The sequence below is a fragment of the Arvicola amphibius genome, chromosome 1 (assembly GCF_903992535.2).
Source record: "Arvicola amphibius chromosome 1, mArvAmp1.2, whole genome shotgun sequence".
NCBI lineage: Eukaryota > Metazoa > Chordata > Mammalia > Rodentia > Cricetidae > Arvicola > Arvicola amphibius.
Genome location: NC_052047.1, coordinates 69,534,566 through 69,558,945, shown reverse-complemented (window position 1 = coordinate 69,558,945; position 24,380 = coordinate 69,534,566). Strand labels below are relative to the sequence as shown.

General features: G+C 41.2%; 1 protein-coding gene across 1 annotated transcript in view; it reads left to right on the top strand.

Annotated features, from left to right (window-relative positions):
* The window catches only part of Znrf3 (zinc and ring finger 3), a 151,307-nt gene that overhangs the window by 72,100 nt on the left and 54,827 nt on the right, over window positions 1-24,380 (top strand). Inside the window, exon 2 of the mRNA XM_038344436.1 lies at window positions 15,560-15,685. Coding sequence (XP_038200364.1) covers window positions 15,560-15,685 — 126 coding nt within the window. The remainder of the gene's footprint in view (window positions 1-15,559; window positions 15,686-24,380) is intronic.

Genomic DNA, 24,380 nt, shown 5'->3' with positions numbered 1-24,380 from the left:
GTGGGACCTAAAAGTAGTCCATGTGGGAAGGACTGTAGTCATCATATTGACTGCTTGACTTTTCTGCCTACGAAAGGAGAGTAAAAAAAGCCAAAACGAAGCCCATCCTTCATTCACTGCTCAGGTAATCCTGGAGCAGTTGGAAGCCAGCATGGCCTCCTAGAGGACTGATAACTGAAGAGTAACAGCATTGCTCTGTCCAGCTGTAAAGATCCTGGTAAAGAAACCACAGAACTGGGCTGGAGAGATGGCTCAGAGGTTAAGAGCACTGACTGCTCTTCCAGAGGTCCCGAGTTCAATTCCCAGCAACCACATGGTGGCTCACAGCCATCTATAATGATATCTGGTGCCCTCTTCTGGCCTGCAAACATACATGGAAGGAATGTTGTATACATACTAAATAAATAAATCTTAAAAAAAAAGAAACCACAGAACTATTGGGCGAGGAATGGTATGTGCAGAGAACCACCTTCATTGCTTGCACTTCACCTAGATCTGACTGTGAGTTTGCAAACCATAAACATACTTCAGGAAGATTATCCCAAGGAAAGAGAACTGGCCCAGGAGATGTAGCTCAGTGGTTTAAAACAAAAACCAAAAAACCCAGAACAACAACAACAAAAATTAAAGGGGTGGCGCACCCCTTTAATCCCAGCACTCAGGAGGCAGAGGCAGGTGGATCTTTGTGAGTTCGAGGCCAGCCTGGTCTACAAGAGCTTATTCCAGGATAGGCTCTAAAGCTGCAGAAAAAAAAAACATGAATTTGGCATACATGAAGCTCCAGTTTGGTTCACCACATCCTCGAAAGGGAGGAGGGAGGAAAAAGATAAGCAACAAAACCACATCTTTAAAATTATAAAGAGATGAAACCAGAGTGGTACTCCATGCCTATAAAGGAGGCAGAGGCAGGATGATCGCCATATTCAAATTAAGTCTGGATTATATAGTAAGACCCTGACTCAAAAACAATTCCTCCGAAAAGTTTTTTGAAGATGAAACAGAGAATATCAGTAAGAAAACAGGTGAAACACAGCAGGTTAAAAGTGATTCCTTCTATCAGCTGTGAATGAAGGAGTGACATAGAAACGCTAGAAGAAACATGACAGGCCTGTAGCCTTAACCGTTAAGAAGGGTTAATTCAGCAAGAGGTTCACCAGGAGTTCAAGAACAGTCGTCTGGGCACGAATCTGTCTCTAGAGGTGAGCATTGAATTAGATTTAGATTTTAAAACAACAATGTTTGAGACAGGGTTTTGTTGTTGTTGTTTTTTCTTTTCTTTTTTTTTTTTCACCTCAGGCTGGCCTGGAGTTTTGTGGCAATCTTTCTCTCCTAGCCACTGACTGCTGGGATTATAGGCTTCTGCCAAAACACTTAACTCAAAAATTAAATATTTGTAAGTAAAACTCAAGTTGAACAGGAAGGCAGCTAGGATTGGTAAAGTAAAAGCTATGCTGAGGAATTTGCTAGAATGCAAAAAGGAGTGCCAGTATATTTTAACAGAGTAGCTGAGTAACCCAGAAAGCAGCTCTAAGCTTCTGACCCAGTTCTGATTTTGTATTTTAGGGCACAGAGGGTTTAATAGGAGACAAGAAATTCATTCATTCATTCATTATTTGTTGTTTTTCAAGGCAGGGTTTCTATGTATAGCCCTGGCTATCATGGAACTCACTCTACATACCAGGCTAGCCCTGAACTCAGAGATCCGCCTGCCTCTGCCTCCTGAGTGCTGAGATTAAAGGTGTGTGCCACCACCACCCAACTAAGACAAGAATTATTTAGAGCAGTGGCTCTCAGTCTTCCTAATGTGATTCTTTAATACATTCCTCATGTTGTAGTGACCCTCCCAACCATAAAATTATTTTTACAGCTATTTAATAACTGTAATTTTGCTACTGTTAGGTGTTTTCTGGTGGTCTTAGGCAATCTCTATAAAAGGGTTATTTTATACCCCCCTGCCTCCAGGAGTTGTGACCCATAAATTAAGAATCTCTGATTTAGAGCTATGAAAACTTTCTAGAAGTGGAATAAGACGGGCTTTTAGAAAAAATACAGTGTTTGGTTTGCAGGACAAATTGGAACACATCTATAGATCTATTTCTAGACACATTGCAGAAGAATATCCCAATGCAGGATTAAACAAAAATCTCTGAAGAGAGAAGACAAATACAAGAACAAATTTGAAGATGCTTCCTTTTCTTAGTCTGTAAGCCTTAACCTTAAATACTGCAGCAGGCAGTAGTGTACTTAATGCTTCTACTCCACTGGGAAGGTTTGCTCTTAGGTAACCACAAGATGTCTTTTGAGAGAGAACTGTGTGTGTGTACCTGTGTGACACAGAATTGCCAAGGTTGTCAGAGGCTGCTCTGTGTAGCTCTCCTTTGGTGGAATGTACACACAAGCCAAGCAAATAGTCACAAGTGCTCAGGAGTTGGTGTTCTAAGCTTACTGTGAGTTAAAGATCTCTAGTTGGGGTGCCGATTGTAGCTAATGACCTTTCAGACCAAGGCTGTATGTCATTTTCTGACTTCTGACTGGGTCAGTGTTGTCCTAATGAAGGAATTAGATGGGCTGGTTACCCTTCAGAACCAACAGACTCGCCTAGTTAGTGCCTTGTATGTATAGTTTGTTCTTACTTCTTTGTTCCCTTCCTGTAAAAAGAAAAAAAAAGATTTATTTCTTTTATTGATGTTGTTAGGTCAAGTTAATGCCATAAATATTTGTTCCTATGTATTACCTTTTTTCTTAGGCATTACTTTTTTCTTTAAAAGTACACATTTGGCTGGGCAGTGGTGGCCCATGCCTTTAATCCCAGCACTCGGGAGACAGAGGCAGGTGAATCTCTGTGAGTTCGAGGACAGCTCTGGTCTACAGAGCAAGTTCCGGGACAGGCTACAGAACTACACAGAGAAACCTTGTCTCTAAAAACAAACAAACAAATAACGTGTCCATTTGTTACCTTTGCTTATTACCCTACTAACTATTAAACATTTAATTTTTGTTATATCTCTTATCTTTCCATTGAGCTAGGCCTGGTACTTTGTTGGAAATAAGAATTAAGGTTTTAAAGTCAACTTTGGGGAAAACATCAGAAACAGGACACATCTTAGGAAAATCACTTATGAAGTAGTTGACTGTGCTTGTAATGAAGTTGCCATGGGTAGATTTAGTATATAATATAGTATAGTTGTCAAGACCACACTGGCCTTGAACTCCACAGAGATCCGCCTGCCTCTGCCTCCCGAGTGCCCGGCTTTTTTTTTTTCTTTTAAATGTTGGGTTTAAACCTAAGGTCTCTTGTATGTTAGTTAGGTGCTCTAACATTCAGTTACACCCTTAGCCCAGTTTATTGCCCCCCACAATCTGACAAGAGTTTCTCTGTATAGCCCTGACTGTCCTGGAACTCTGTAGACCAAGCTGACCTTGAACTCAGAGAACTGCCTGCCTCTGCCTTACAAATGCTGGGATTAAAGGCGTGCGCCACCACTGCCTGGCCAGTTTATATCTTTTTAATAAATCAGCGATTGAGGCTAATGCGATGGCTCAGTGGGAAAAGGTACTTGATGCCAAGTTTGATAACCCTGATTTGATCCCTGAAGCCCACAAGGTGAAAGAACATAACCAGCTCTGAGGGTTGTTCTCTGATATGTGTGTGTATGTATGTATGTAAATGTGAAAATTTTGTTTTAGAAATCAGTTATTGTAATGTATACCTTACAGTTATTGTAATGTATTGTAATGTATATTGTAATGTATTCACAAACTAGTTTAAGAAATAGTATTTCTTTTTCTTTCTACAAAGTAGTATTTTCATTTGCTAATTTAGAATTTTCATTGCTGCATCTCACTTAATAGGGACAGCATATGGCATGTTCTTGTATTTGGATCTTTGATCTATGGAGATGCAGGGAGTTCTTGGAGTCAGTTTGTCCTTACCTGTAAACCAGGCCTATCAAGTGCTAGAGTCTTTTGTCAGTTGGAACACTGATAGCTCTTGTCTTTGTTTCATGTTGTTGCCTATTACTCAAACTCAACCTAATGATAACTAAGATGTGGAGTCAGGAGCTGTTCTTAGATTAGACTGGATAAAATGTTACTCTTTTCAGCAACAGTGAATAAATGATAATACTTTAATATCTGCTGTGGCAGTTAGTTAAAAGAGTTCAGGCTCAGAGACCGCCTGAGTTTAAATGCCAGACTTGTAGCATCCTTGTTTGTAACCTCCAGCAAATCACTGAATTTGTCTTATCTTCCTCATCTGTAAGACCATAGTGCAGTCCAGAGTGATTGTGGGGATCAGAAGAGTCAGTGCCTGTATGATAGTGGATTGGTGCCAATGATCTGATAAGTACACAGCAAATGCCAGTAGCTGTTATTATTTCTGGGGTCTTAATGGTTGTGTCAGACACTACTCTGGACTAGTTCTGGGTTTTTTTTTCCCCCTCCAATCTTAGCAACAACCTTATAGTTCCAGCATTGATCTTTTCATGTGGATGATAAAACAGAAAGAATTTCTGGCTGCGGGACAAGGCTGACCCAGGAGTGTCTAAATTTGTTCACTGTTCTGGGTCCTGTCCTGTGACAGGTCATGGGAAGCCATCCTTTCCTCTTCACCTAAACTTTGATGCAATCAAGGTGAGTGTTGGGTACATCTTGTAAAGACACGGGGCAGGGCCTTACTGATTGGGCTGATAACGGTACAACATGCCACTTTTTGATTCAGACTGTTTATTATTTACATAGATAGCTGAAGGTTGGGTAGGCAGTGATATCATCTCTTTTTGTCCTTCCTGGTAAAGTGTGGCATAGAAATAGAAGGGTCAGGTGACTAATAGATGGTACAGGGTGCTCCACTGCTGAAAAGTCCATTCAAGATTGCAACCAGAAGGGTTTCTCCTTCTGCAACTCCTTTTGGAGTGGGTCAGAACAGACAGAACCCACAGGTGATGAGGTTCCTGTCTTACTAGGGAAAAAGGGATAAGTGGGAGATGACCTTAAAGTGTACCTCGTGGTCTTCAGCCTTTGCTTCCTCAGATGTTGGGTGTCAGGAAGCTGTGACTGAGCATTCCCCTGGTTCACAGGCCCACTGTCAACCTCTGCATCTTTTTCCTGAGGCACTTGGGTCTCCTAACTTCTCTCCTAACAAATATACACTATCATTGTACTAATACTTAAGAACTGACTGGTTAAAAACTCTTTGAGTTTGTCTGTCCTGTCTGGGAACCCAGCAACCAGCTCTTTACTGCCTGTGAAGGGTAACACAAAGCAAAGGGTCTTACAAAAAGTTTAGAGGGCCATTATTTCTTGAAAGAAAAAAAAACTTTTGTTTTTGTCTTTTTGTTTGTTTGTTTTTTGAGACAAGGTTTCTCTGCAGATCTCTAGTTGCCGTGGAACTCTCTCTATAGACCAGGCTGGCTTAGAACTCAGAGATTCACTTGTCTCTCTGCCTCCCCAGTGCTGGGATTAAATATGTGCACCACCATATCTGCTTTCTGTTAAATTTTTTTAATTAATATTGTATATGGGGGTATCTGTACCATGGCATGCATGTGAAAATCAGAGGACAACTTTTTTTGTTTATTTGTTTTTTGTTTTTCAAGACAGGGTTTCTCTGTAGTTTTGGAGCCTGTCCTAGAACAAGTTCTTGTAGACCAAGCTTGTCTTGAACTCACAGGGATCCACCTGCCTCTGTCTCCTGAGTTCTGGGATTAAAGGCGTGCACTACCACTGCCCAGCATCAGAGAACAGCTTTGTGGTTTAGTTTTCCTCTTCCACCTTGTGTATTCTGGGGATCAAACTCAGTTCATCAGGCTTGTACAGCAAGTGCTTTTATCCTCTGAGCCATCTCACTGCCCACGGTTTCTTTTTAATCATCCATTATTGGTATTATAAACTAAACACTGCTAAAATCTCAGGATATCCCATTACTAACAAATGAAGGTTTAGGAAGTGGATTTAACAAGACCAAGCAGAGTAGACCCAGCCTTACCAGTTAATTATCTCACCACTCTCCTCTTCGTTGGGATTAGACCTTATAAGCAGAATCAACTTAGTGTAGGTAACATGAGGTGAGGATGGGCAGGAAATCACCCTAATTTGTGCTGATAATTCCCTGATAGATGATGGCTGTCTCCTGGGATCCCACAGTACCATAGCTCAGACATCTCATCAAACCCACACAAGATAAGGAGGTGACAGACATTCCCATTGCTTTTAGGATCAGTGAGTAGGTCCTTACTTGACTTGCCCAAGGTCATATAGGGTGGTTAGGCCAGCCCATAATTTACTGCCTTCAAAACCTGAGCCTATGGTTTCCTCTTCCCTTCTTCAGCCCCTGTTAACAGACTACTCTGGAATATTTTAATCAGGTGATTTTCATCAAGTATCGTTCCTCGAGTACTCTTGGCTCTCTTCTTGGGTTTGAAACTTATTCAGGCAGTTACAGAGACAGTGAATCTGCAGTCTGTGAGTGCAAGGAACCATCCTTCTATGGGAGCTGTTGCCCATTTTGGATTCATAGCTAGTGTCCTCATTTTCTAGATTCTTTAATTTGGGCCTCTTGTTGGGGCTTTGGGAAGTTCAATGAAGGCCACCCTGTCCCACCAAACTTCCTTTGATTACAGACACCCCCACACACACCGTGAAATTGTGCTATTTTCATTCTTATCACGATACTTCTGGGTCTCATCCTAGGACCCATTCCCTCTTGCGCAGTACACTCTGCCGCTCTCCATCTGTCGATTTGTGATGTCCCCCTGCACAGTGGGTCAGGACCATTTCTGTTATTCAGATGAACAAGCTGAACTGAGGGAGATAAAGTAAATATACTGGGCCTCAGCTGTGTTCTTTTCCCTGTACCTGCCACTTGTGTGAGGCTTTAGTTTTGATCCTGAGCACTTGTGACTTTTCTTGAAAACTCATTAACAAATGTCTGTTAACCCCAGATAGGGCACCAGCCACAAGCCAAAGAAACAATCCCACCTAAGTCTTAACTTGGTAGAACAATGCATTTAATTGGGGCTGCTTTAATTGGGGTATAATCAACTTAGGGGCTGTTATACCACTGAATAAGATTCTGTCTTAGCAATTGTTAACTGCTTATATCTTCAAGGAGGGGAGGAGCCTCCTATGTCTTACGGGCCTCTCCTACCTTCCAGGAGGAAATATTAATAAGCTAGATCTTTTGAGAGTTTTGTACTGGTAATCATAACTGATCTGATGTAGCAATCTTTCTTTGTCAAAGTATCTTTGGACCACCAGCACACAAATAATGACTAGGAGATTTATTATTAATTATGAAAGCTTGGCCTTCAGCTTAGATTTATCTCAACTAGCTCTTATAACTTAACCGTTCATTCTTTTTTTTTTTTTTTTTTTTTTTTTTCTTCAGGATTTCTCTGTGTAACAACCCTAACTGTCCTGGAACTCACTTTGTAAACTAGGCTGGCCTCGACCTCACAGAGATCCACCTCCCTCTGTCTCCCAAGTGGTAGGATTAAAGGTGTTTGCCACCACGCCTAGCTAACCCATATTTTGTCTGTTTTTTTCTGAGACAGGGTTTCTCAGTAGCTTTGGAGCCTGTCCTGGTACTAGCCTCCTGAGTGCTGGGATTAAAAGCATGCGCCATTGCCATCTGACACTAACCCATATTTTTAAATCTGTTCTACCACATGGTGTTACCTCTCTTCCATCTTGTACCTCCTGTCTCCTCTCTGGCAACTCTGCCTTTCTTCTCAGAGTCCTCTCTGTCTCAGGAAGTCCCACCTAAGCTCTTCCTGCCTAGCTATTGGCCACACAGCTCTTTATTAAACCAATCAGAAAGTGCCTGACAAAGACACACCTTCACAGTGTAAACAAATATTCCAAAACATATCTGATTTCAAGACAACATCAGTGCTATGCCATGCCATGCCATACCTCTAACTCACAGAAATCTTCCTGTCTCTGCCTCCCGAGTGCTGGGATTAAAGGCGTGTGCCACCGCCACCACCTTTCATTATCTTCTTTTGGTACAGAGGAACCATGTAAAATAAAGGCTATTGTTAGTTCCCGGATGCCCAAAATAATTACACAAAACTATATTATTTGCAATAATGTTTGGCCAATAGCTTAAGCATATTTTTGGCTAACTCTTATATCCTAAACTAGCCCATCTCCATTAATTTGTGTATCACCACGTGGCTGTGGCTTACCGGGTAAAGTTACGTCCTAAATGTCTGTCTCTGGTGGGGCTACATAGTGTCTCCTGACTCTACCGTCTTCCTCCCAGCATTCAGTTTAGTTTTCACCACCTAATTCTGTTCTGCCCTGGTATAGGTCCAAAGCAGTTTCTTTATTAATCAGTGGTAATCACAGCATGCAGAGGGGGAATCCCACATCAAAAGGCATTTTTGTTTTTTTTTTTTTTTCTAAAAAGCGATACTCATTGGCAGAGACTCCAGCTGAGCATTTAGAAAACTTATGTCTGGTGTAGAGAAGTGTTGGTTTAATCATTAGATCGTTCCCAGTTGGAAGCCTTTACACATTGAGCCACCAGCTCCTTTTCTGTGTCTGGGTAAGTTCCCATCCTTATTACAGTTGCCCCAGTAACTATGACAACAGGAAGAAAAGAAACTGTATTTAGGTTCTCCTGGATTCTAGATTCCAGGAAAAAAAAATGGTTTAGACCATTCAAAGAGCTAGAGAGGCATCCATTTCAAGACAAGATTCTAACATTGTAGATGGCTCAGTGAGTAAAGCATTTGGTCAGCAAGCATGAGGACCTAAGTGTGGATCCCCATGGGCACAGTACTGCAAGTCTGTAATCCAAGCACTTGGATGTTAAGATAGGCTGTGGAAACAGGCTACTCCTCAGAATCTTGAGGCCAGCTAGCCTGACTTGTGCAGTAAAAAAGAGCAAATGGCCCTATCTCAAACAAGGACTGATACCTGAGGTTGTCCTCTGACCTCTTCATACATACTTGCACATGCACACACAGAGCTTTAAAAAAAAATTTGAAAAGGAATTATGTATTCTTTTTTTATACATAGGAAAGGGGGGGAAAGACCTTATGACTCAAGAGAAGAGTAGGTGGGCTGTTATCCTGTCCCTTCACATAAATTAGCCTTGATTTTAGCCACCATACTTTTAAGAAAATGTCTGAACTGTGACACGAGGCTCTATACCATAGGGACATCTTACATCCTGGGCCATATGTAGAGGACAGAGGACAAAAGGAGGGAAATCTCCCTTTTGAGTCTCCAGGACCTCTTGGATGAGTTAATTTTATAGAGTGAGTTAGCTTGTCCTCCTGATAGTATAGCGCATGGCTCCTGTGTAGCAGTCACTCACTTGCAAGCAAGCGGGTCCTTTTGAAGTTACTGTAAACTTTGAAGTGTAGAGGTGGTATAACCTTGGGCAAAAGCATGGCTAGTCCCAACTTCAACTCTTCCCCTGAGATGTTAGGAAACTATGCCAGTGTCTCAAGTAGTTTGTGTGAAAAGCTTCTGGAAAAGCTGCTCTTGGTTTCAGAGCTTGGCTTGTGGAGGATCTCAAGGGAATAATTCTTTCCAGATAATTATGCCTGGCATCACATTGTCTTTGACTTAGGGGTTCCTTTAGATTCTTTGTCCATTAACAAAGCAGTGAAACTATGATATAATCAATCTCACTTGGCCCTGAGAAATCTGAAGGTCTATTTTCATATTCTAGCATAAACCAGGTTTTCCATTTTTTTTTCTTTTTGGTTTTTCGAGACAGGGTTTCTCTGTGTAGCTTTAGAGGCTGTCCTGTAACTAGCTCTTGTAGACCAGGCTGGCCTCGAACTCACATAGATTATGCCTGCCTCTGCCTCCTGAGTGCTGGGATTAAAGGTGTGCGCCACCACCACCACCCATCCTCCATTTTTCAATCTAGTCACTTTATAATTGCTGCTTGCATCAGACTATCATGGTGATAACAGTATTCTCAGCTGGATCTGCAGGCCTAGGTGTAAGTTCTGGCTTTCTCTGGAATAAAGAACTGTGTTGTCATTCTATCTTCTTGCCATCAGTTAATATTACCCTTAGTTACCCCACATTTCATGCTCTTTTTCAGAACTGTAAAACTCCTCAGTACCACTAACCCATTTGGCAGTAATTCAAGTTTTGTTGTGTTGTTGTTGTTGTTGTTGTTGTTGTTATTGTTGTTGTTGTTTTGACTTTCCTACAGCTATCACCCTCTGGGCCTTCATTTTAAGAGTTCCTTTATTTCTGTTGGAATCCTTGTTCCTGGATCTTATTTCTACCTCTCCTTAGGTTTAGTTCCTTACTTTTGTTGTTGCTGACAGTAATTTTGTGGATTAGACATAAGTAGGAACATTGTAGACATGTGGAACTTTCTTTGGGGTGGAGTCATCTTCTATTTTCCTTCCCCATTCACTGACCTTTTAAGATACAGCTACCAGCCTGCATGGGTTAAGGGCAGCAGGGTTGTGTTCTCTGGGTGGGAAGTATTAGCTTCTTGTGCCAATACCAGTCTTTTTGTCTTCAAAATGACTTTGATGAATTGGCGATCAACACTTAGTAGAACTAATCCTTTAAAATTCATTCACTAGTTTGGTTAGCCAGCAGCTATGTATTGAGCACCAGCTGATGTCAAGACTAACAGTAAGATGATTGGAACTTCTGAGTAAAGTAATGCTGTTCTAGAAGCAGATGCTCACATTAGGTGTGGGGTGGAGGAGTGAGGTATGGGCAATAAAAGGCCCTGTACACACAATGGAAGTGTTTGCTATCAAAGCAACTTAGTTCTGTGAGTGCATTCAATTCATTGAAGCTGGTCTTGAAGAGCAGATTGTTCTTGGCAAGGGTATAAAGTAAAAGTGAGCGTGACAGATTTAGAAAAAGAGAGGACAGTTATTGAGCATATACTCTGCTATTTGTTTGCATCACATCTCATTTAACTGTTGTATCCCTTTGAGGCTTTGGCAATAGTAACAGTCCCAATAAAAGACAGGCAGTGTTCTTTCTTCCTTGACTCATGCCATATTGGACATCCCAAGTTACTTTTCCTATAGCACAGGATCAGAGTTAAACACAGATCAGACTTTGTTTTATCCTTGTGCTTATTTATTTATTTATATTTTATTTTTTGATTTCGCGAGACAGGGTTTCTCTGTGTAACAGCCTTGGCGTCCTGAAACTCACTTTGTAGACCAGGCTGGCCTCAAATTCACAGAGATACGCCTGCCTCTGCCTCCCAAGTGCTGGGATTAAATGCTTGCACTACCACCACCTGGCTCATCTTTTTTTTAAAGATTTGTTTGATATATATAGTTCCTTTCTACTTTGATCATTCTCTGTGGAAACGCACATCCATAGTTCTTTAATCCTTAACTAGATCATTTGCCATTGGCTTTGACTGGGATCCAGCTGTTCATTGGCTGACACAGCTTTCATGGTACCACTAATTGACTTTACTGATGACTTGTAGTTCTAGCATACAGCTTCTTTATATAGTCTAATCACTATCATTGACTAGTTTAACAGTTTGCTTGAAGGACACTTAAAAGAAATCCCACACTAACTCAGAATTGAGAAATAGGTTGTTATTTATTTATGGGTAAACTCACAAATCAGAATCCTCTGCTGGAACGGAAATCAGAAATCAAAATCCACAACTGGAACAGAGAGGCCCGAAAAGAGAGCGGACATGGGCTCTGCATCAGCAAAAATAGTATAAGAGGCCACGCCCCAGTAGGCGGGTAACTGCTACCTGTAAGACTTCCTACAGCAGTTGGCTGTAAGGATGAAGTGAAATTGAAATGCAACCTAGTACACATTCTGAGATGAGAAGTCCACCATGATTTCCCCTTTGACATAGCTTGCTCATTTGCACATAATACCTTTCTTTGCCTAGGGGACACCATTTTTTGTATCAGGTCAACTTACTATTGCATATATTCAGTGTATGACTATTTCTACTTAATGAAGAAAACATTTTCCCGACCTTGTAACTTGGACCTTTTGGGTTAAATTGAAGGAACTCTGTGATGCAAATAGTTGTAGGTGTGGAACAACAGGCATTTCTGAAAGCTGATGCTATTGTCAGAAGCAAACTGACAGCAGCCTGAATTCTATAATATTATCTCTAGGAGATGAGTAAATGGATACTTATATTGGTTAACTTAACTAGCTAAGATTGAATTTGCAAGGTTAACTACTTGGGGAAGTAAATAAGAGTAGGAACTGAGATGAAGGTGGAAAAGTGGCAAGGATGGTGAGGTAGGTGGTGGTCTTTGATGATGTCATCCCCCTGCCTCCTGTTTTTTGGAGGTAGGGTCTCACTGTGTAGACCAGGCTGGCTTTGAATTCACAGAAATATGCCTGTCTCTGTTGCTTCATCATGAATGGCTATGAGGTGAATTTTCAATCCTGTGATAATTTTTTTAAAAACAATCTTTTCTAATTTTACTTATTTTTTTAAGATTTATTTATTTTATGTATATAGGTGTTCTATCTGTATGTATGACTTTATGCCTGAAGAAGAGGGCATCAGATCCCTCTGTAGATGGTTGTGAGCCACCATTTGGGTGCTGGGAATTGAACTCAGGTCCTCTGGAAGAGCAGCCAGTGCTCTTAACCACTGAGCCATCTCTCCAGCCCCCATAAATTTTTTATAACATCTTTATTCCAAAAAGAAGTAAACAGCCCTTGGCAACTGATAGTGCTTTAGAAAAGTTTGTTTTGGTTTTGAAGATTTTGATACTATTTAATAGTTGGCAGCCTTAACAGGGCTGCTGATGTATTGAGCTACCAACAGTTGCTCCAGTGTCAGCAAGAAACTCTGATAAGGAGTATTACAGAAGAGTGAAAGGAGGGGAGATCCAGCCAGCCCAGTAGGAAGTATTTTCCAGAGTGGTGCTTGCCTGACAGAACCTTAGGGACCCTTGGGTATACTTGATATTTCTAGATACATGTTCTTTCTTGTCACACTATCCTTAGTGTTAGGCCCCTGTTTTCATGTTGGCTGTAGTGAGTCAAGTTATCAAGTTCCAACCTTGGCTTCTGATGCTCTTGGTTCCCATTCTTATTATACCCTCCCCTTCCCTCCCCTCCCTCTCCTTCTCCCTCCCCCCTCCCCTTCCTCTCCCTCCCTCCCCCTCCCTCTCCATATCCCTATCCCTGTCCCTCTCCCCTATCTTTTACTCTTGAGTCAGGGTTGATTCTTTAGTATTTAGGCCATTTAACTTTGTCTTGTATCAAATTTAGTCTCTCAGTGTGTGTATGTTCTCCCTCCCAGTGTGCTCTCAAAATGTATTTCATGGAACAGTGTGGTTATATTATTTGAACACAAAGTAGTTGTAGGAGCAGAGTAAAAAATTATGGATTTAACAACTGTTAACCCCCCCTCATTTTAATAGCTGGATATGGTAGCATATGCCTGCAATCTCAGATATTTAGAATATGAGGCAGGAGGATAACAAGTTCATGACCATCTTGGGAAACTCAACAAGACTGTTCCAGACTTATAATGAATAAATAAATAAACTAAATGATCAAACAAACGAATAATTAAATAAATAAATAATAAATAAATTTGTTTTGGCATGTGGTGCCACCACAGAGCCAGTGTCCGATGCAAACACACTGGAGTTTATTGATTACAAGTTAGCTAACTTGGACCATAATCCAACACACTGACGCAGCGGGGTGGGGAAAGCCAGCCCCGAGGCTTCGGGGTAAGGGGATTTTTTAAAGGGAAAACCCGCAGCCTTGGCATGTCTGAATGGGTAAAAGCATACAACTTTTTAATTCATTGGTTGGGTGCATGTCCACATATACTCACATACATGAAGAAAGAGAGAAAAGAAACTGGCCTTCTGTAGAATTTCAGTTTACAAATGTAGATCCTGGGTCCCAGATGGAATTCATTGGACTGGGTATACTTGCTTGCCTAGGTTATCTTGGAAATTTACCTTGAACTTTTGGTTTCACCCATAAAATAAGTAAGAAATAATATGCATTAGCTTTCTATTTGCTGCTACAAGTTATTACAGGTCTATTGACTTAGAATAACACTGATCTTGTTACACTGACCTCCCTAGAGAGTCCAGAAAACTTCCATCTAATCATGCTTAGTCACATCTGCCAGAGTGTTTTACTGTGTGAGGTAAATTCATATGTCTGAAGGTTAGAATATGGGTGTCTTTGGGGTTTTATTTTCTATACTGGATTCTATGGTGGAACCCAGAAGGTTCTTTGTTTTGTTGTGTTTCCCAAGCAGGGTCTCACTATAATATATGGAGTCCTGGCTGTCTTGGAAAACTCACTATGTAGACCAGACTAGCCTCAAAATCACAGAGATCCACCTACCTCTACTTCCTAAGTGCTGGGATTAAAGGTGTGTGCTACTATTCCTGAACCAAATCTCCAGCCCTAGAACTTCTGAGTTTTAATGAGCTTCCTGGGTCTTAAGGAACGGGTGAAGAAATTACTGCAGAATAGTCTGATATAATAGTCAGTGCTAGAACTGTGAGCATAGACCTTGGGATTTCTGTTGTTTCCAGACTTTTATAACTAGCCTGCTAATTATACTGATAGTTTACCATATTTCCATTTATCATAAAGTCCTGAATGTGTCTCTAGACCCTCATGGATAAGTTAATGTGACCGTAAGATCTAGAAGCCAAACAGGATACTGTCTTGGTGAGTTTCATTTATAATTGCTTAGTGTTAGATTTATAGTATTTCATAGCAATTTAAATTGGCATTTATATGAGATTTTTTTTTCTCTCCTACCTTTTATCAGATGGCTTCTATCTTAGACAACCATTACTTTCAAGGTAGAGAGAAAGAAGTCATAAAATTTATTTATAGGGGCTGGAGACATGGCTCAGTCCGTAAAGTGCTTGTTGTGCAAACATGAGGTTTTGAATTCAATCCCTAGTACCGTGAGAAAACCAAGCATGATGGTATATGCCTATAGTCCCAGCACTGTATAGGCAGAGACAGGAGGATCCCTGAGACATACTGGCCAGCCATTCTAGCTGATTGAAAAGCTCCAGGTTTACTTAAAGACTCTGTAGAGAGAAATTGAGAAGACATCTAACATCAACCTCTGGCCTCCATATGCATCAACAAATGTACATGCACATGAATGTGCGTATATATACAGATAGATCTTTATTTAATTTTTATGAGTGGGTATTTTGTTTGCATGTATCTGTATAGAATATGCAGGGCTGGTGCTTATGGAGGCCAGAAGAGGGCATTAGATCCTTTGGAACCAGAATCATAGACAGTTGTGAACGCCATATGCATGTTGGGAGTTGAACCTGGGTCCTCTGGAAGAGCAGCCAGTGCTCTTAACTGTTAAGTTATTTATCCAGCCCTTATAATATCTTCTTCTACTTGTTTTATTGTGTTCTCTCCAGTGCTCAGCTCCTTGTAATGAAATGGAATTCCCTGTGAATTGAAAGACTATTCCCTGCCTTAAAGTTTTGAGGTAGCTTAGACTTAGTACACAATAAGAAATGCACAAAGGGAGTCAAGGCAGTCTGTGGCCAGCCTGTTGACATTTTCTTTTCATTTTGTCTCTTAGATGCACCCACTGGGCCTGTGTAATAACAATGATGAAGAGGACTTGTATGAATATGGCTGGGTAGGAGTGGTGAAGCTTGAACAGCCAGAATTGGACCCCAAACCATGTCTCACTGTCTTGGGCAAGGTAAGCACCAGGCCTTCTGTGTCACTGCTATTGTGTGGTGTTTTCCACTTAAGTATTTTGAGTTTCAAATAATTGTTCTGGAGAAGAGTCATGCTGGCACAGCAATCCAAATCTGCTCTATCCCTGCCTTCTGTGTGGCCTTGGGCAAGTTGCTTTACCTGAGTCTCAGCTTCTTGTTTGTGAAATGGGTTATTACTAGAAACCCATAGTACTATATGTTGTACCTTTAGGGCCAGATGTTTAAACCTAAGATTTGGGAAAGTTTTAGGTGCATATATTGTCTCTTAAGTAACCTCGGGGACCTGGGGCCATACTCAGTAATCACACATATTCATATATGTATAGCAAATCGTATGGATATTCACATTAAGTGGGATAACTATAATCTAAATAGCCTCCTGTTAGCCCACAGCTGCTTTGCCTTAAAATGAGTTCAGGTCCATTAATTTTTGTAGCCACGTACGTTATGGAAAACCTTGGATTTAGAGCTTCCTTAGTTTCAGAACAGCAGACAGCAATTATGGCCCTGTATTAGAACTTACCTCCCAGGTGACTAGGAGGTGAGGTGACATGCAATGCTTGATGCCTAATGTGCCACTATAACTTCTGACTGCAGTATAAGATAGAAATAAATTTATTTTGGGAATCCATCCATGAGGAACTTTTAATCTGATAGGTCATAACTATTTTAAAGTAGATCATTTTTGTTAAAAGGAAGGGTTTTGTGAAAGTAATTTGAATTTTTGGTTAGAGGAAAATAATCCCTAAGAGTAGTCTTATCGCCTAGACATTTTATGGACCCCAGAGCTACAGATCTGTGTCCTCTGGTAAGACAACTGAGACCTATTCCTGGAAGCTCAGACTCTTTTGGATATTCAGGCCAAAGAAGAGGTGGCACTGTGCAGGGAGCCATCACCAAACCTAAAGAATTTCTTGCCAGACACTAAGCTTAGCATGTGGCTCTACCTGTCTACTTGCCAGTTCTTTGGTCCTGGAGACTCTCAGAAGCCTAATTTGCCTTTTGAGAAGCTCCATGACTCTTGACAAGTTTTCCTACCCTTTCATTGGAGGGGAAAACCTGACACAAATTATAGCCTGTTTGGTTTATGGTTCACTAAGTTGAATCAAGGTGTTTGAGGTGGCTCAGCCTTGATACTTCATCATTTCAGTAGTTGACCAGAGCTGTTTAATGATGGTTAGGAGCAGTAACCCTCTTGAGAGTTAGTGTTTTCTTAGGAGAAATGCCAGCTACATCCAAAGTGTAGGAACAGTGTTCTCCTTGTAGGTGTCTGCTTCGAATATGCCATTTACTCCTACACTTCAGCTGCTGCTGTACCGTGCTCAGCTTACTGGCTTCATTTGTTTTCCCCAGCCCAGTGGGTTGTAACAGGGCCCAAAGCATATGTATGTCCTTAGATAATTTAGTGGTGGGCATTTGTTGAAGTCATTCAGAACCAAATTATTTTCTCCACTTCCTGAATCAACTGCACCATGGTTTACTTGGTGAGTTTTATATGGTTTGGCCTGCTGGTCTATGAAGCCAAGGGGATAGAAACCTTAGATAGGTATTGAATCATGGAGCTCTTCGTGTGTTGACTTTTCATGAAATAGTTATTGAATGTGGAGGACTAGGAACTTAGCATATGGCTCTTCCTGCCTAAGAGCAGCAACTTATTTCTGTTGGAAAAGGCTAGGACTGAGAGTGTGGCACAAGGCAGCCTGCATTTGCTATTGCTGTTTACCTTAAGAGTTTGAGTCTGAATAAAATCATTAGTAAAGATGCCTGGGCCAGACAAAGTTTACTGTTTGCTTTAAATGTGGGTTGGTAATGGAGATGTGATAAATCCCTCCTTCCTCTTCCTCCTCTAATTTCATTAACTTTGTAAATTCTGTTGTCTACTTTTATGGTTTCCCAAGTGTAGAAACAAAAGACTCCAGTGTGGGGGAAGGCATAATAATCTTCCCAGTAGCTCAGCATGCCAGTCCCCTGCAGATAGTATGATTTTTCCTTCTATTTCTTGGCTTTCAGTGGTTATGGCAAGGAGAGATAGGCATGGAGAAGCACAAAGGCATAGGAAGTGGGCTGGGAATGTGGCTTTGTGATAGAGCTCCTGTCTAGCATGTATGAGCCCTTGGGTTCCATCACCAGCATTGCAAGAAAGAAAAAAAGTTAAAAGGTGTAGGAAGAACACACAGCCAGCCCAGTGTGCAGTTGGGGCTGCAGGAACTGCCACGAATGGATGTTGAAACTTGTCTCTGTCACCACAGAAAGCCTGTAGGAAACCAGAAGGGCTAGACATGGAGTTCTCCTGCCCACAGGAAATCATGACCTGATGACTTTAAAAGGCATAAATGCTTCTCTAGGAGTTCAAATCAAGTTTTATTTTAAAAGCAAAAGGCATAGATTCATCGTCTTAGTTTATTCCCAAGGGGCTTTGATATCAGCACTTTAAACTTACAAGAGAAAAAATAATTTATGATCACATACTTTTGATCTTTTTAGTTCTGTAGTGCAGGTATAGACAACGTCAGTTAGGTAAAGATTTTTGTTCTTTGTTTTGTTTTTGATTTTTCGAGACAGGGTTTCGCTGTGATTTTAGAGCCTGTCCTGGAACTAGCTCTTGTAGACCAGGCTGGCCTCGAACTCACAGAGATCCACCTGCCTCTGCCTCCCAAGTGCTGGGTGGGATTAAAGGTGCCTGCCACCACCGCCCAGCCAGTTAGGTAGAGTTGAGGTAAGGATGAATTCCACAGGGAAGAAGCAGGACAGGTTCAAGTAACCTAACCAGGCCCCACTTTAGACCAGGCTCAGGTAAACCTCTGCAGCCCTTGGGTGCTTTCTTTTTCACTGAGTGCAGAGATACTGTCTTTGGAACCTTGTTGTATCATAACCTGACCTTCAGGACCATGGTTAGGATCTTCCCTAACACCCTCTTTACAGAGCTGAAAGATTGAACCCCATGGAAACAGTAAGATTGACATTTGGGAACAGCTTACTTTTGAGAAAGGTCTTAAATTATTCCCAAAGTGCAAGAGTCTGTATGCCTCAGGCATTTCAGCTCTTCAGCTTTGTAGTGTTTATTAAGCATCTTACAAGGCTGCAAAAAATTTAAGAGGTTAATCTTAATTTGACTGTTATGACCCATCAAATTCGTGGAGACTCTCGTGTCAGGATACACGTGATATGCTAGAGTTTCCAGCAGAATTCACTTCACCTGAATTCTGAAATTCTTGGCTGGATAAGCCCCAAACCCAAGGTAGACCAATTCTGTGCTAGCTATTTGAAATAGTGTACATCCGGCCAGGCGATGGCGGTGCACGCCTTTAATTCCAGCAGTTGGGAGGCAGAGGCAGGCAGATCTCTGTGAGTTTGAGGTCAGCCTGGTCTACAAGAGCTAGTCCCAGGACAGGCCCCAAAGCTACGGAGAAACCCTGTTTCAAAAGACAAAACAGACAAACAAAAAAGTACAGTACATCCAACAGGTCTGGGCCTGCTTGTGTCCAGTGCTTCAGAAAATGGTTTGGGGAAGTTACTGAAAAAATATTTAAGAGAATTTTATGTTAGAAATGCCATCTTGACTGAGTGACCTTAGAAAGACAATTTCAGTTTTTGGTGCCTTGCTCCTTTGTGAAGCATAGCCTTTCTGATTGCTGTAGGGCTATGAGGTATTAACAAAGCACTTAGCCCATACAATCCTCAATGAAGGCAAAAGCAGCCATCCTGGGTGGGTACTCTAGGAGCCTCTAGGAGCTGTAGATGTCTTTGCTTGTCACATTGACATCTTGTCCACATTTCCATGTTATGGTGAGTAATCTGAGTCCTAGTTAGTTTCTCCACATGATCTGAGATCACACAGCTCACAAGAGCCTGGAGCTGAAACAGAACTATTCTTTGTTTCACCAGTGTTGACTTCTTGTCTCCTCTTGTCTTGGCCAGTCTTCTAGATCATAGACATTAGCTGGACTGTTGCTTCTACATGGTAGAATCACAGCTCTCACTCTACAGGCAAGGGTTGTTCTGAAGGTTGAGCAATATCACAGAACTTATATCTGGTACTGCCACTACTCACCAAGTCAGCATCCCCCTCCCCAGATCTCTTTGTAGACCTGCTTTATCTCCACTCCCCTACCTATTCAGTGGAAGATACAAATCCAGCATTCCTGGTTTTGATTCTAAAAAATTTCAAGAAGGGGCTTCATTGGCCCATCTCAAATCAGGCTCTTTATAGGCTGACCAGCTGTTCTCTGGGGCTAAAATCACACTATGGAACAAAGCCTGTCTCACCTTGTCATGTGTGAGGGTAGGAAGAAAATGTTTTCTTCAGAAATGGGCTGAAGCCTGGAATAGTGCTGGTCTGTTATCCTACAAGGGCCAACTACAAGCAGGCCCTTGTAGTTGCTAAGTCAAGAATGCTGTCACAGCCTAGTGGGTGGAATTCTCGGTACTAGGTGACCTGAAGTTGGGTCTATTGAGAGAAGACTCTTGGGCCATGTGTTTTCATAGTAGAGATCTGTAAATGGATGTGGTCATAGTTATTGAAGGGATGGCAGCCAAAGTGGACTATGAAAGCAAGAGAGGGGGGAAGAACAGTGTAAAGCAAAGGAAACCAGAGATTCTTTAGGGATGTGGAAAGTTGCTGAGGAAGAAAGGTTTCATGTTGAAGAATTTGGTCTTTATAAAACTACTAAAGGATTCTAATAGAATGACTGTATCATAAGATCTGGCTCTGGGAACTGAGTAGGCCCACACATCAATCATTTTTACCCAGGGGAGTTGCCGAGGAGTCATGTTTGCCTCTGTCCTGTTCCATTTTCACTCTTAGACATGCAGTGCAGAGACTGGATAGCCTACAGAGTGACAGGGAAGACCTGTCTGTGCCATGAGCAAAACTGCTCTAAAAACTGGCCCTCCTGGTGGATGACAGAGAAACCAAGGGTGAAGGCTGATAGAGAACTGCACCCTGTGTTTAGGCTGCCCCGTCATCCAGACCCGAGTCTCAGAAATGCCATTGCAAAGAAAAACATAAAAAAAAAAAAAAAACTGCTGTTTTAGTTTTTTGTGTCTTCTACTGAGCTCTGACTCATACACCTGGTGACCAAGATGACCAGAAGTCAGAGCCAAGGGATGTTTTCTTTAATCAAGGTTTGAACCCCAGTCTTAACAGTTCTCCATACTGACGATTGAAACTAGGACCTCCCACATGCTGTACAAGCACCAAGTTACAGCCTAGTTTCAACCCTCTCGAGCTCTGACCCCTGCAGTCACTCAGTCCTTTGTATGTTCCAACCTCAATAGGAGCAGGATCTAAAGGAGAGAGTACATATACTGTTAGTCGTTGTTCCTAGCACAAATGAATATACTAAACAAAGTGGCTTTTATTGCCTATATTTCCTTGCTGTCTCTTTCCTTCCCTTATCGTCCTTCTATTTCTTTAGTATCCAAAGTTATATTGCATTTATAGTGAAATCCAGAAAGACAGAGTGAAATAAATGGTTGCCAGAATCTGGGATCCAGGAGCATAAAGGTATTTAAAAACAAAAAGAAAAAAACAAGTAGAAACTTTCAGTTTAGAAAGATAAAAAGGTTCTGGAGGTTGCTGATAGCCATGACTGACAATGCTGCTGACCTGTGTGCTTAATAATTGATATGGTAAATTTTGTATTATATGTATTTTACCTAAATAAAATGGTGTCTTAAGTAATTTTATAGTATATGGAGTAGAATGGCAGTAGGTACAAGTAATTATAATAATAAAGTGGAATGTGTTGGTTTGTGCCTGGAATCCCAATAACTTGAGAAACTGAGATAATAGAATCATTATGAATTTGAGATCAGTATGAACTACATAATGAATCCCAGGCCAGCCTGGGCTCCCAAGTGAGGCCTTGTCTCAATAAACAAAACAAAGCACAGCAAAATAGCAACAACAGCAACAGTGCTGTTTTGTTCCTGAAGTGATAAAGTGTAGCCCTATGAAGGGATGCCTGATATTTCTGAGTCCTGGTATACTGAAGAAAAGGAGACAGAAATGGGAGAGCCCCATCCTCCTCTGCATTCGTCTGTCTGGGGAAATGTCTTCCCTGTCTCTCTCTCAGATTGCAGCTATCAAAATAGATAAGTTTGTGGTTTTGTTCTTATTAACAAAGTCTTTTTATAAAATAATAATTCTATGAGAATATCATATAGTATATTTTGATCATATTCATCCCTCTTTCCCAGCTCATCCAGATCATCGCTACCTCCCTAACCATCCAATTTAGTTTCTCTTTCTCTCTCTCTTGCTCTCTCCCCCATTGAGTCCAGTTTGTGTTGACCTAGCACTCCTGAGCATGAGGCCTGCCCTGGAGTGTGATCCATATACCAGGTGCCACACCATTAAAGAAAGCCAACTCTTCCTCTTCCAGCAGCAATCAGATGTCAAAAACTCCTCAGGCAGGAGTGGGGCTTTATGTCCAACTCCATTTCTTCATGCGAGGGTTTTGTCTGACTTGAATTTTTGCAGGTCTTATGCATGTTATCATAATCATTAGCAGTTCATATGTGTGCACCTGCCTTTTGTGCTTGGAAAACAGTTTTCTTGAGGTCATCTACTACAGTGGTTCTTAACAATCTTGCCCTCTTTCGGATAGATCCTTGAGCCTTGAGAGAAGGTAAGTAATATAGACAGCCCATTTAGGACTGAGCACTATGAAGTCTCTTATTCTCTGAGTTAATTGCATCTACCGTAAGGGGCAGCTTCTCTTACCAGGGGTGAGACATGATCTATGGGGATAGCAGTAAGTCATTAGGTGTTTTATTGCTGTGTCCATTTAGTAGAATAATGGTAATAGGTTTTCCCTTGGGGTCCATAACCCACCTATCTATGGGTTCCATCTCCTGGAGTGAACCTTAAATTCATTTGTTACTCTTATACCATTAACACCCACTATTGCACCAGTGGACCTGTCTTGTCAAGCAGAGTCATTGTTGTAGCTCACAGGGTTCGCAGTTGGGTAAGACTGATGATTGCACTTCTCTTTCTATAGTATACATAGTGTCTTCCCGCTATGAAAGCCAGTAGAGAGAATGCTTCTAGATGATACTCTCTGTATTTCTCTATGTTCTAACTCAAGAATGTGGTGTCTTCAGCAATAGGTTTCTGTTGTTATGTTCTGGGGGGTAACTAACAGCTTTGACAATCTCTAGTTCAAAACAGAAAATATGGCTAAAAGGTGAATGTACTTTTATTTCTGCTCTTTTTCTCACATAGTAAGTAAATGGAGAAGAAAATGAATCTAACTGAAACGGAAAAATGTTTATCTCCAGATATTAACCCGAGCCTATATGCAATACAATAATGGCAACAATTGGTGCCTAAAAGAAAAGGGGCTGGGCAGTGAAGCTAGAGGCGGGTGGGTCTCTGAGTTCAAGGCCAGTCTGTCTGGTCCTCAGAGTTCCAGGACAGCCAGGGATACACATCTGTCTTGAAAAACCAAACCAAAACAAACAAACAAACAAAAGACAGAAAATTTCCCCCAAAGTTATCAGTGACCTCATGATGGTGAATGGGTTTTGACAAATACCTTGAACGTAGTAGGGCTGTTCTCTTCTGGGATCTGTCTCACTGGCTTCTCTGGTTCCGGTATAGTTGTTAATCCAACACTTCAGATTTTAAAGTGTGGCCAGGAGACCCTAAAGTTCAGAACTATTTTCATAGTATACTGCAGTGCTATATGTCTTTTTCACTCCGTCTTCTCGGAAGTGTGTGGTGGATGGAGGTTTCCAAGAGTGTCATTGTATGTGCTGACTTCCTCTTTCTCACGAGTAATGTAATATGTACTTGAGTGTTCTGTGTTCTAACTTTATGTTTTAGTTCCCAGTAAGCTAAATATAATAGCTGTAACCCATACAAAAAATTCTTAGGGGGTCTTAATTTTTGAGAATATGGAATGAAACTTGAAATCTGAGTTTTCTAATCCAATGTTATGTTCCTACTGCAAGATCTCACAGAATTCATCTAAGCTCTGTGACTATTACAGAGTCAGTGGGAATGATTAGGCAATAGAGGCCATAGAGGGCAATGTATAACAACAAATGACCAGACCAACAGGAAGTACTTCTTAGTGTCTTAGTATCTTTGATGCTTGAATCAGCCATGACCTTCTAGAAGCAGGTTATAAAGGTGAGCTTTTATCTGAGCATGAAGTTTTAGGTGTCTGGTAAGCTTCAGAGTCCTTTTTGAGTCCTGCATGTATTGGGGTGGGAAGAGAGGTACTTATCCTCAGCACAGCACTCTTATTTGGGGTTTTGCTCACAGGTGTTTTCTGGAATACTTGAGTGTCCTGGTCCTTAACCCAAGCTCAGCTTAGTCTATTTCAAGAGGAATAATGGAACTAAAATTCTTGTGTCTGAAGGAAAAAAGGTGGCTGGTTACTCCAGCTGCTTTACTTTGCAGTCTTTTACATTCAGCATGCTGCCTCAACAGCATGCAGCAAAACAAGTAGATATGTGTCATATTCTGGCACAGGGAGACATGACTATAGCTTATTTTTTTTTTTGGCATCCCTAGAAGCATCCTATGCAGAGTTTAGTATACTTGCTATATCAACTTTTTTTAAATTTAATTTTAATTTTCTTTAGTATGTGTCTTATTTGCAGATGCCTAGAGAGGCCAGAAGAAGGTATCTGATTCCTTGGAGCTGGAGTTACAGAAGT